At 46.0% G+C, this 12,678-nt stretch overlaps 1 protein-coding gene across 1 annotated transcript in view; it reads right to left on the reverse strand.

Annotated features, from left to right (window-relative positions):
• Positions 1–474: 474 nt before the first annotated feature.
• Positions 475–12,678, reverse strand: part of notch2 (notch receptor 2) — a 40,744-nt gene continuing 28,540 nt past the window's right edge. Inside the window, exons 15-35 of the mRNA XM_079157617.1 lie at positions 12,354–12,499; positions 12,120–12,233; positions 11,868–11,987; positions 11,545–11,697; positions 11,114–11,342; positions 10,625–10,826; positions 10,200–10,353; positions 9,795–9,979; positions 9,547–9,679; positions 9,180–9,431; positions 8,896–9,008; positions 7,356–7,885; positions 6,907–7,242; positions 6,647–6,789; positions 6,350–6,557; positions 6,058–6,142; positions 5,767–5,920; positions 5,363–5,682; positions 5,029–5,176; positions 4,553–4,650; positions 475–4,293 (exon numbers count right to left, since the gene is read on the reverse strand). Coding sequence (XP_079013743.1) covers positions 2,827–4,293; positions 4,553–4,650; positions 5,029–5,176; positions 5,363–5,682; positions 5,767–5,920; positions 6,058–6,142; positions 6,350–6,557; positions 6,647–6,789; positions 6,907–7,242; positions 7,356–7,885; positions 8,896–9,008; positions 9,180–9,431; positions 9,547–9,679; positions 9,795–9,979; positions 10,200–10,353; positions 10,625–10,826; positions 11,114–11,342; positions 11,545–11,697; positions 11,868–11,987; positions 12,120–12,233; positions 12,354–12,499 — 5,290 coding nt within the window. The 3' untranslated portion in view covers positions 475–2,826. The remainder of the gene's footprint in view (positions 4,294–4,552; positions 4,651–5,028; positions 5,177–5,362; positions 5,683–5,766; positions 5,921–6,057; positions 6,143–6,349; positions 6,558–6,646; positions 6,790–6,906; positions 7,243–7,355; positions 7,886–8,895; positions 9,009–9,179; positions 9,432–9,546; positions 9,680–9,794; positions 9,980–10,199; positions 10,354–10,624; positions 10,827–11,113; positions 11,343–11,544; positions 11,698–11,867; positions 11,988–12,119; positions 12,234–12,353; positions 12,500–12,678) is intronic.

Here is a 12,678-nt window from a genome sequence, read left to right on the forward strand (position 1 = left end):
GATAACTAAACATTTATGACCAAAGTCACACCACATTAGTATATTTGAACATAAACAGTTAATTGACTAATAAAGGATTATCTTATCTTATCTTAATTGAACATTCAGTTGCAATTAGTGAAACAATGGTGGAAAAAAGCCAAGAGTCGTTTTTCTGTCTGGAACACTGTTTCTGTACTGTAGTAATGTATTTAATTAGTGTTATCAATATCTTAACATTGTACTAAAGAGCACTGTCCATGATGTTAGCCGTGTTGAGTGGGAAAGGCTGAACCACGGACTCAAACACATTTGATTTTAAATATCAGAATGATACAGATTTATAGAAGGATAGAAAATATTGAATCCAAGGCTTTAAAAGGTAATAATAATAATACATTTTATTTATATAGTGCTTTAAAAGGCACTCAAATACACTTGGTAAAAACAGAAACAATTAAAGCATTTATAATAAGAACAAAATAGATGACAGTATTAGCTCAATACTGGTGTTGTTTTTTAGTAAAATACAACCTGCTATCCATCAAATTATCCGATTACCCAACAAACCTGTATTTTGTACCCTGATGAAGCAGGAAAATTCATTGATGGAATGAAGTTGCTGTCCTGAATCTTTTTTCTATACTTTCAAAAAGGTTTTCATCCGTTTTAATTCTATCTGTCAAATTTTTAAAATGTTGTGAAACTATTTAAAACTACAGTAGGTGTCTGAACTTGTGGAAAAACACACTGTACACAAAAAGCAAAAGTCTACGAAGATCTGGGCTTTATTTCAGGAAGCACATTTGGTTGATCATTTGGGTTTTTTTGACAACTTATTTTTTCATCAGTTTTAGTTCATCTACCTTTTACAAACATGGTGACAACTACTTCATATGGCATGTATATTATAGGCTATTTGGTTAACAGAGGAAAGTACAATACAAAAAAACATTTTATGTACAGAAAATAGACACATGGCCTTGCATATGAATGGGAACTGACATGCTCAATTGTAAATAAAAAGGCTGACTGACACTTCAACAGTACACATGATTTGGTAAACTACAAGGACATCATTAGGACAGAGAAACGCCCGGTGAATCATGTGGTCTGTTCACAGAGACTACTGCAGTAGTAATTCAAACCGAAACATTTCTTGGTATCGGATGTGTGTCATGTGTCTATCAAAACAAGGGCAACAAGTGATACATTTGGACATGATGTACATTTTTGGCAGAAAAAAAAAAGAAATTTGGTCTAAAGAGTCACTGATGTTCTTTTTTTGAAGCTTCAAAAATAAAACAGTGAATGATTGTCTGTGTTCACAGAGCAGTCACACAAAGCTATGATCAACGTCAACGTTAAGAAGGAAGACAAAAAAAAAAATACTTTATCAAACCTTACTCACCTCCAGACTTGGTTTATGAATCATTACAATTAAAAAGGTGCAGAGATACACTGATTGTAGTTAAGCAAAAGGCAAAACTGGTTATAAATGATTTTTGAAAAGAGAAAACATTTAGCAAGGAGGCCGTTTAAAAGTCAAAACATGCGCCTCTGTAACATTCAGGATCATTCGAGAAGTGCGAACAGAATTCATATAAAAAAAACAAACAGAAACAGACGCTTTAAAGTCAACATGTCTTTGCCAAATCGAGCTCAGTAATAACAAGCAGAATGTGCTGTAAGTCTATGTACATTTCATCATACAACATACTAAAACTAACGTATGTTTTTTGCATAAAGTTTGTCAAGCTTAATTAATCCCTCAACAACACATGAGATATAGTGGTACCGTCTGTGGCAAGACATGGTGTAACTGCATCCACAGTAACTTTCTTTTGTTTTCTCTGTAACAGTAACTTTCTTCAACACATACTCTGCTCTCACTGCTCCGACGGCATGCAAGTAAAAAAAACGCATTTATTGAACCTTCTGTGTGTTCAGACGTTTGACGGGAAACACTAATATCTAGCAACTGTAACCGATGCAGTAAATACATTTACGTTGTTAGCACAAGTGTAGAGCCATTTAGTAACAACACGCGTGTGTGTGCATTTCTATTTAATCTGTAATTTACTCGATGTTTGTCTTTCTAGTCATGTGACAGCATTTTATAAAATTCCCCCTTTAGCACATTAAAAAAAAACAATGCATGAATAAAAAAAACAATAAGGCAATAACTAGGTAGTTTTGCTGAATTAAAGCATCAATTGAATGTGACCCATCGTATTAAAAAAGTAGAGTGAACGGTTGCGACGACGGGTTAGTATTGGCAGGCTAATCGCATTACACTACATATAAGGGTGGCATATAGCAGAGAAAGAAGTGACACTGTTAGACAATATCAGTGCAGAACGTCCTCCGCCCCGTCTCAGTGTACATCTGAACAGTCTGTTTTTTCTGATGCAACACCAGCCGGCCGCCATCTGGTTGGCACTCCCCCGTTGATCCCTCAATAAAACAGTTTGTGTGCCGAAGGCCAAAAAAAGAAAAGTCTTGACTTCGGCAACGGAGAGCAGAGGATGCTCGGCTGGGATCCCAGGGTCTACATGGAAACTGATTTCATCTCGTGACGGACAGCTAACTGCGTTCTTTTTTTTTGGAAGTGAGAACTTTTGACATCGCTGATAATACTCTATGACGTTTTTAGAAACTATGCAAACAGTTTTCGTAAGTGCAAAGAGGAGAAGAGAACATGAAAGGGGAAGTGACCGATGACTATAATGAAGAACAGAAAGAGAATCAACGAGACACGAGAAAGAGCATCGTACGAGTTCACGTGTTGTTATGTAACTACACAGAACCCCAAAGTCAGTCTGTTTATGCTTCCCTCCGGCCGGCCTACGCAAAAACCTGCATGTTGCCGAGCTGAGGCTGCTGAGAGGCCTGCTGCATCTGTTGCGACTGCGGCTGCAGCTGCACCTGCTCTGGAATGTGTGTGTGGTGCGAAGACGGCAGTGCGTGGTGGGGGTTCCCCAGAGGGGTGGGGCTGGTGGTGACGTCAGACCAGTCCGAGTTGGAGTGTGGCGAAGAGGACGACCAAGGGTCCGGGGACTCGGGAGAGGGGGTGAGATACGGGTGCTCGCTAGGTGGGTGGGCAGAGTGGCCCGGGGTGGTGCCCTCTGAGCCAGTGGTGGTGTAACTGTGCTGGGAGGGGGGAGTGGGGTACTTATCCACGGGGCTCTGCATGGGCGGATAGGAGGGCAGCGGCCGAGACTGGCCCTCAATCCCGCCGTGGCCCCCGTGGCTGACGGTGTGGGGGTGCTGCAGGGCGTGGGAGAGCCCGTGCGCCATGCTCATCTGCTCAGGCATCTGGTACATCATACCCTGGGGGCAACGGAGGTGGCCTGGCCCCTGCTGGGAGTGACCCTGATTCTGGCTCTGGCCCTGGGACTGTGTGACCTGAACCTGCCCCGGCTGAGGCTGCTTCAGCATGGCCTGGCCTCCTCCAGGGGCCATCATCTGGAACGTGACAATGGGCGGCAGCTGCTCTCTGCTCATGGTGACGTTCATGGGAGTCAACATCGGGCCCTGGCCGTGGTGTTGGCCCATGCCCGGGTGAGATCCCCCCATCTGGTGCGACACGAGGCCGAACATGTGGCCGCCGTAGCCGTGCTTGGTCATGCCCACCCAGCCCGGCTGCTGTCCCAGCATGTGGCTGACGGGCGGCAGCATTGGTCTGGAGGTCGGGCTGCTCAGGAGGGGAGGGGAGTTTGCCGTGGTGGAGACGGCGCCGGACACGTCGCCGGTGTACGAGTGCGGTGATTCCAGGGAGTCAACGGGTGACATGGTGACAGAGCTCTCTGGAAGTCCTGCTGCTGCCTTGACGCCATTCCCGTTCCCTCCTGCTGTACCTCCTGCTCCTCCTCCTCCACCTCCTCCTCCTCCTCCTCCCACTCCAGCACCCACACCCGGCCCCTCTCCTCCAGCGGGCTTCTTTCTTCTCTTTGCCTTCATGTCTTTCAGCTCCTTCGCTCCCCCTCCAACGCCTCCCACCTTCGCTCCACCTCCGCCCCTCCTGCTCTTCTTCCCCTGCGGCCCAGGGCGCATGCCGATGAAGCCCACTCCGTTGGCCCCGCACATAACGTTTCCTCCTCCGCCCATGTGGTTCGAGCCATTGTGTGGACTGTGAACCAAATTGTACTGGTCCAGCAGGCGCACGATGTCGTGATGCATGCGTTCTTGAGCGGTATCGCGGGGCAGCCGATCCAGGTGATCGGTGATGTCGCGGTTGGAGTAGTGGTCAAGGAGAACCTGAGCCGCCTGAAAGCTGCCTTCTCTGGCTGCAAGAAACAGAGGGGTCTCCTCCTGAAGGAAACACAGCAAGCAGCGGGTTTTAATACACAAAAGATCTGTTTTGAGCAAAGTCTCAATTTAAAATCTATCTCTGAAAAAAAGTCTGATGGGCACGTTTAATATAGATTAAATATAACTTTCCACATTTACCTCTAGATACTTCCCTTAGTAGTGCAATGAGTGACTTGAACTTTTATCCGAGTCATTTTCATCAGCACACAATCTAAGGAACTATGGTTTGAAATATCATCAATGAAAACAAAGAACCAACCTTATTGTCTTGCATGTCACGGTTGGCTCCGTTCTTCAAAAGCACGAGTGTGGCCTCCACATTATTAATTGCAGCTGCCCAGTGAAGAGAAGATTTGCCTATAATGTTTGGACGGGGCGAAAAGACAGAGAAGAACATCCATGTTATACAGAATGAAAGAACTACAAGCTCGTGTTTCTGTTACATTCCATTCATAAGTATTTTTTTGTTAACAATCAGAGCTCTTCAAGTCTTAAATGTTACTATATGAGCAGATTTTAAAGGACTGAAGCCAGCATAGCAGTGTCTTAAAGGTTTACTACCATGAACACGTGTCTAATAAGCTTGTCCTGCTTACCTACCAGCATAATTCAGTGTCAATACGAGCAATATCGTAAAAAAGTGTGTTCATGATATGCTGTAATTCATGCACCGGACTTACAGTACAAAAATAAAGCATTCCCCGGGAAGAGTAGATCTATGAAAAGTTTGCTCACCGTGGTTGTCTACAGCATTGATGTCAGCATGGCAGTGGATCAGCTCTTCCACCATGCCGTCCACAGCTAGCCGGGCTGCCAGGACCAGTGGAGTAGTGCCGTCGTTCATCCGGGCATCCAGTTCTGTTGCACGATTACGGATCAGTATCTGAGAAGACAAAAGACACGGGCACTTGAGATACGATGGAAAAAGTACAGAAGTGATGTCAAGTAATTATCGGTACATAGGGTTTACCTTTGCCTTTGTTTATGATGGCTAATGACAACATTGTTTTGGATGACCAATATCAAATTTGAAGTTTATAACCGATTCTGATCAAATAGTTTTTCTCACCTGGAAGACTCCCTGGGCGTCAGCCGCCACGGCAGCATGCAGAGGAGTTCTGCCCATGTTGTCATGGGCGTTGGGATCAGCGCCAGCGTCCAGCAGTCTCTTAGCAGCATCAGCCCTGGCGTAGCGGGCAGCCAGGTGGAGCGCCGTTTCTCCCGTACGGTCAGTCTGAGCCATCAAAGAAGCACCCTGAGTGATCAGGTCTGAAATGACACTGGGCCCTGGTTCATCTCCTCCGCTCTCCTCCTCTTCTTCCCCATGCAGGCTGCAGTCCGGGCCTCCACCATTACGCAGCGATGCCAACATCAGTGGGGTGAAGCCATCTGAGAAGAAAAGAAAATAAATATATAAGGGAGTTCTTGAAGTTGATCAGATTTAGATGTTTATTAAGTATTTTGTTTTCTCACCAGGTCCCTTGACGTTGACATCCAGACAGTCAGCATCCAGGTCGGCCTGTGGGGGAGTGAGCGAGATGTCGGCAGCCTTGCGATGCTGCAGGGTCCACTCCCTTCGGTCAACACCTCCATCCATAGCGATGGGCAGCAAGGGTTTGTCTTCAGTCTATAAAAAGCAACAAAACTTGAAACATTCACAAAAAAAAACCTTTCCTCGTGGTCCTTACCCAATTGAATTTAAACTACTCCAATCCATCAGCTTTCTTTTGGAACCATTGTTTTTCTCTCTCTCAATTCACTTACTCTTTGTTTCTTGGGTGGGACCTCGTCTTCCAGCCACCTCTGACTCTGAACTCCATCCATCATGGCATCCTGGGTCTTGAAATTCCTGATACGAAAAAAAGACAAACCTTTAAGCAATAGGAACATTTCCATTTGGTTCTGCGTAACACTCCATCAGTAGTATTGATCACTGGGAGCTGGACAGTACAACCACAGTCTTCTGCTGATGCATTTGAGCATAACAGTAGCTGTTATAATATATCTTGTCTTAAATATTCTCTAACACAAGCTTTTGGTCTGTATATCCACTCACTTCATGTCAAAGTCATCCTGTCCGACAGGCTCTCGCCTTTTGTCATTCTTATTGGCCAGGAAGCCATCAGGAAGCCACAGGGCGCCATGTTTGTGCTTCCTCTTGGCTGCTAGCATCCCCAGCACAAGGATCAGCAGAATAATAACCACTGCCACTCCAACCAGGTACATCAGAGGCGTTGGAACTGGTGAGTCACCTGGAGGCTCAGCTGGAGGATAGAAAGACAAGTCGAATTAACACCAGTTGTTTTGTCTTCATTTGATTTCGGTTTAACTGTTGGATGACAGGCCTACTTACCTTTAATAGACACCAGAGGGTAAGGCAGGTCAGCCTTCATGTGTGCTGCAGCAATGAATGACGCAGCCTCATTAATGTTGGAGAAACAGTGGGCAGAGCTCTGGGAACATTCACGGTTATCGAGTTCCAGGTGCACCTCAGATCTGCGCAGATGTGAAAATTCAAAGACTGTAAATGACATGAGGTTTGTTCATTTTTTAAGCGAGTATTATAAGAGAGCTTAAAGGAAGAGCCTTTACCCTATCATTAACTATGCTTACCCAATAACTTCCATCTCCAGCTCCCGCTTGCTTCTTCTCGCCTGTAGATGTCGTGCATGGTCCTCCCCATAGTACGGGTAAACCATTGGCTTCTTATTTGCATCTAGCTTAACTTGCAGGTTGGTGTGCAGCAGGGCTCCCAGCGAGCGCAAGAAACCCCTCATGTCTCCAAGCAGCTCCTTAGGCTGCAGCCGGACCACGATGATCAGCGTGCCACCTACCACCATGGCTGGAGTGTCAGTGGAGCAGTCCAGGCCGTCCCAGCCACAAGCCTCCGTGTGGCAGCTCTGGTCACAGATGTCGTTCCCAAAGTGGTCTGCGCAGTACCTGTCATACCTGGAAATACACAGTACAAGGAGGGTGGGTGTTTCGTGATTTGGCTTCAAAATGTTTTGGACTGTAAACGCAACTGCAACAGCAATGACAAAACAAAGAAAAGGGTCACATACTTGCAGGATGATGTGGTCTCCTGGCACTCAAAGCTGTCAAAGAGGCACCCAGGGTTGTCACACTCCTTATTACATTGGCCGTTCTTAAAGAGATCCCAGCAGGGAACACTGGCGGCGCAGTTAACCCAGGGCCGCTGCCAGTTGAGCGAGCAGTCGCCTCCATCCCACTGACATTCGTGGTTGTTACACTGGTCGTCACACACGTTATCCCCCGAATGCTGCTCACACTGCAGATAGGGGCACGTCGGAGTGCGTGCCGTGATTAGTTTGTTGTCACAGTATGGTCCCGAGAAGGTCATCGGACAGCGGCAGCCGTACTGGTACGGGTTGAATGGGTCTTTGATGCAGGTTCCTCCGTTTTGGCAGTTCCATGGACATCTCTGTTCATTCTCACAGTGTGGTCCGCTGAAGCCTGACTGGCACTGGCAGTACAGGTGGCCAGGTGACTCCACGCAGCGACCACCATTCTGGCAACGTAGCTTTGCACAACTGTAGCCCTCTATTTCGCCACAGTTGAACCCAGTAAAGCCCTATAAAACATAACACCTTGTATAAGTGGGACAGTAATATAGTCAAAAAGTAAGGCTTGGCTACACATTTGTTATAGGCCAATACAACGTTGCAGCTGACTTTTAAAGAAACACAACTACTATAACTAATATACATCTAGGTTCTACTGCAAATCTACTGCTCGTCTACTATACCTGAGCCATGGTGTGGCCCTCTGAAGCAAGCGTGAGAATAAGAGAGGGAGCAAGAAGTTAGTGGAGAGAAAAACAAGAATTTAGCGTGAAGAGATTCATGTTCTAGTAAGAAAACACCTCGGTAGTAACGTCAGCCACCTGTCCACTTTTATAATCTTCTGAAGTAGATCAGTACATCTATTAACAATTCATCTTTACTATAAGCAGATTAATGAAATAGATCCAATAGCCTCTGAGACTTAAGTGATTAAGCATCAAAAACACACTAAAGATGTGTTCTGCTGAAGACTTTATGGAATTTAGGGGATTGTTTCACTTTTTTATATACAAAAATCGTAATAATATATTTAACATAGTTCACAGTAAGCTGTTACTTATTAACTTAAGTTGACATTCGCTGTTTGATAATCAAGTCTGGAGGTATGTGCAGTAGCCAAAAGACTAAAAATGGAGGAACTGGTATTAATTGTTTTTTGTGTGCAGAGAAATTGAAACACAATCTCTGATAGTCCTACAAAATAAGTGTTTTTTTTCTCGCACCACAGCCATCTATATGCGCCAAAATCCAAACACAGAACAAAAGGCAAAAATATGCACATGTTATTTGTCTCTTTAAATAGTTATTTGAAAGATTCACAAGCACAGCACCCTCAATCAAGACCTTAATTTAAAAGTTTTTTTACACTGATTATGAATAAATTAGAGTGCACAGGGGAAAACAACAACTGTGAGGCCTGTTTGCAAAGAGAAATGAATAGAAAAGGTGTTATTCAGAAAGCAAGCATAAAAAAAGGAAAAATCGATTGAAACCACCTTATCTTAGGATAGAAACTTACAGGAACACAGGAGCAGGTGTAGCCATGGACTGAGCTCATGTTCATAGAGCAGATGCCACCTTTGTGGCACGGCTTAGACAGACACAGATCCACCATGGACTCACAATGACGACCTGGGAGAGAAATAACAATTAACAACTGAAATACTTTGCAGGATTATCCAAAAAATCCTTTATTATTGAAACAATTAACACAAAAGCACGGACGCCTTGCTGTTTTTCTAACATACAAAACGACTAACTATGGTGCTGTTGTATGCCTTGGAGCAGGTAATACGAACATACCGGTGTATCCAAGGCGACAGCGGCACTGGTAGTCGTTGACCAGCTGCACACAGTCGAGGCTGCCGGGGGCGTGGCAGGGCCCAGACAGGCACTCGTTGAGATCGCCCTCACAGTGTTCTCCAACGAATCCTGGAGGGCAGGAGCATGTGTACCGGCCCACGCCGTCCACACACTGTCCTCCATTCAGGCAGCGAGGTTCAAAGGAGCCGTGCTTGGGGGCACAGTCATCCTCGTTGACTTCACACTGGAGCCCTGCAGAGCAGTGAACGGATGTATATCACTTGAGGTATCAAATAAAGCGTATAATCTGCTCTCTGAATACTCCCATCAACCTGTGTGCGTGTACATATGTGATATGCAGACTTACCGTGGGCTCCAGGTGGGCAGGCGCAGGTGAAGCGGTTGATGAGGTTGATACAGGTTCCTCCATGGAGGCAGGGCCTCGAGTGGCATTCATCAACATCATACTCACAGTTCACCCCCTGGTAGCCTGGTTTACACTGGAGCGAGAGACAGAGGTGAGCTCATTGTGTGCCTTGGGGGCTTAGTAAAGCTTTAAAACCTACAAACCACCAACACACACATACATACACAAACAGCTGAGAATGTACTTACTATGCACTCGTATGTGCCCTGATAGTCTTTGCATGTAGCTCCGTTGCGACAAGGGTTTGACTGGCACTCATCCACCATCTCATCACAGTAGCTGCCCGTGTATCCTGGCTGGCACTGACACCGGTGGGAATTGCCCACATTCACGCACCGCCCGGCGTTCTTGCACACACTTTCAACCTCCAGACCTACAGTAATTTGGTAAAGGAGGCACATAAAGTGAATAAAGAATGTGAAGATATGTGCATAAGGTAAGAGTTTGTCTGATAAAACTGTAGGCAGGAAACAAAATGTTCCTTGTCCGGCCACTGTGAACAACATTTAAATGCTAAGTTTTATTTAGCTCCAATGCAACGTTTCTCTTGTGATGACTCTTCATTCCTAAATAATGTGTTGTAGGGGCCTCACCCTTCCTGGCTGCAAAGTCCTGGCAGGACATGTTAGGGACGTCACAGTAAAGTCCCGTCCATCCCATTTGACAGTGGCAGGTCCAGGAGGTCGATGTCTGAGAGCAGGAGCCGCCGTTGTGACAGCGCACCTGGCTGCAGAGGTTCACGAAATTCTGCAAAAAACAAAACCAAAAGGAGAGAGAGTTGCAGTTGGTTGTAAATGTTACACAGACAGAAGAAACTACACCACATGCAGCCACCTTCTTGAGTTAAATACTTTCAGTTTGGTGCATCTAACCTAACCAACTTTCTTATTCGATATTCCCAATAATAGTTAGATGTATAAATATTAAATGGCAAAGAAAGCATACTGCAGGACCCTGCTCAGGCACATTACCTGCAGACCCACACTGTTCACTTGCAGTGACGCCACAAACACTATACCTGGCAGTTCTGTCCATTGTATCCCACAGGGCAGGTGCAGCGGTAGGTGCCCAGGCCATCGGTGCAGGTGCCTCCATTCTTACAGGGCTGAGAGTCGCACTCATTCTGCTCGTACTCACAGAATGTCCCGTAGAAACCAGGACGGCAACGGCAAGAGAAGGTGTTGATGTCGTCAATGCAAGTCCCATTATTCAGACAGGAGCTGGAAGGAAGGAGGAAAACAAAGTGGTGACTACAGACTGTCCAGGGTGATGAGTTGACTGTAATAAAAGGAAAAACTGAATATAGGAAACAAAAATATATACTAATGGCATACATCTTAATGAGATACACAATCTGCAAGCACCAATGGCTGATTCACCCTCATATCAGGCTAATATTCCGTCAGATAATTGCAGGAGATGCAGTAGAAATCATCCAGGAGGAAATCATTGCAGAAGAACAGAACGATTGAGCTTTTATGGGTCCCGCTTCGAATGAACGACTCACCTCTCGGTACATTCAAGGATGTTGCGTTCACACTTGATTCCATCAAAGCCTGGTCGGCACTCGCACACAAAGCTGTTGACGTAGTCCCGGCACACGGCACCGTTCCTGCAGGGCTGGCTGGCACACTCGTCGACCTCGGTCTCACAGCGCTCCCCTTCAAAACCCGGGCGGCAGTCACAGGAGAAACTCCCCACATCGTCCACACAAGAGCCCCCATTCAGGCATGGGCCTACAGAGGGGAGGAGAGAGAGAGGGGAAAGAGGCGTTCAATGAACAAAGACTTGATTTACTGATTGAGCAAATCCTCCAGGTTATCAACGAACAATCCACCAGCAGTTGACTCGTCGCCATAGTCCATAAATGCAGAGGTGAGGCTACCACTGGGTGCATTCAGGCCCTAATGAGGTGAATTAGTTGAAAGTGAAACTCACTTGGTGAGCAGTCGTCAATGTCTGTCTGACAGTTGTGTCCGCTGTATCCAGGTTGACATTTACACGTGTAGCTGCCCGGGCTGTTCATGCAGCGACCAGTATTTTTGCAAGGGTTCTTCCTGCATTCGTCGACATCCTCACTGCAGCGTGTACCTACACGATTGTGACCAAACAACAACACATTAGCACATTGGCATCAATCGAGCAGGAATACCTAATATTAGATGTGACTTGGCTCTCAGGCACACTGTCTCCCCTCTATCTCGACTCGCATCCATACAAACTCAATCAGACGGACACATATCTCACAGACACGCACACACCTTGCCAACCAGCAGGACAGCGACAGGTGTAGGAGGTGTAGTCTGCAGACGGACGGCACACTCCTCCCCTCTCACACGGATGAGAGGCACAGGGAACCTGTTCCACCTCACAGAATTGACCTATTTCAACACAGCACACATTTTATGAATGATAAAAACAAGCAAAAAAGGTACTCAGTTGGCTGCTACAAAGACATGCGGTTGCATGCTAATAGGTGGATGTTGATATGGTGGAAGTGTGATATCACTAACCTGTGAATGGCGGACTGCATTGGCAGGAGTAAGTGTTGACTCCGTCGATACAAATGCCTTGGTTCAGACAGGGCCCGGATGCACATTCATCTGTGTTCTTCTCACAGTTCACACCTAATACGAGAGGAGGGGGGGATTCAAATATGCATTATTTTAAATGCAGTGCCGTTTACTCTACTGATTGACAAGTCTTACAAAAATGCAGTGCTAAAATATGTTAATTAACATCATTACCTCTGAATCCAGGTTGACACTGACAGGTGTAGCCATTGTGTCGGTCCACACAGGTGCCACCATTTTGGCACGGACTGGGCTGGCACTCATCCTTCTCCTGCTCACACTGTTGTCCCACCCAGCCAGCTTCACACTCACAACGATACCTTTACACAAAAGAAAAGGCCAGCACGAGTTTAAGAGGAGAAATTAGCCACATAGCAATAATAACAGCAGCTGGTTTTTGGGCCAAACCTATTGCTGTGGCAGCGCGTTCTGTCTGAACGGCATGTGCCGAGTTTTGCTCCCGGGGCTCGACTGTTTGTGTGTTTGATGCGTCATCTGA

This window comes from Pholis gunnellus, assembly GCF_910591455.1.
Source record: "Pholis gunnellus genome assembly, chromosome: 4".
Taxonomy (NCBI): domain Eukaryota; kingdom Metazoa; phylum Chordata; class Actinopteri; order Perciformes; family Pholidae; genus Pholis; species Pholis gunnellus.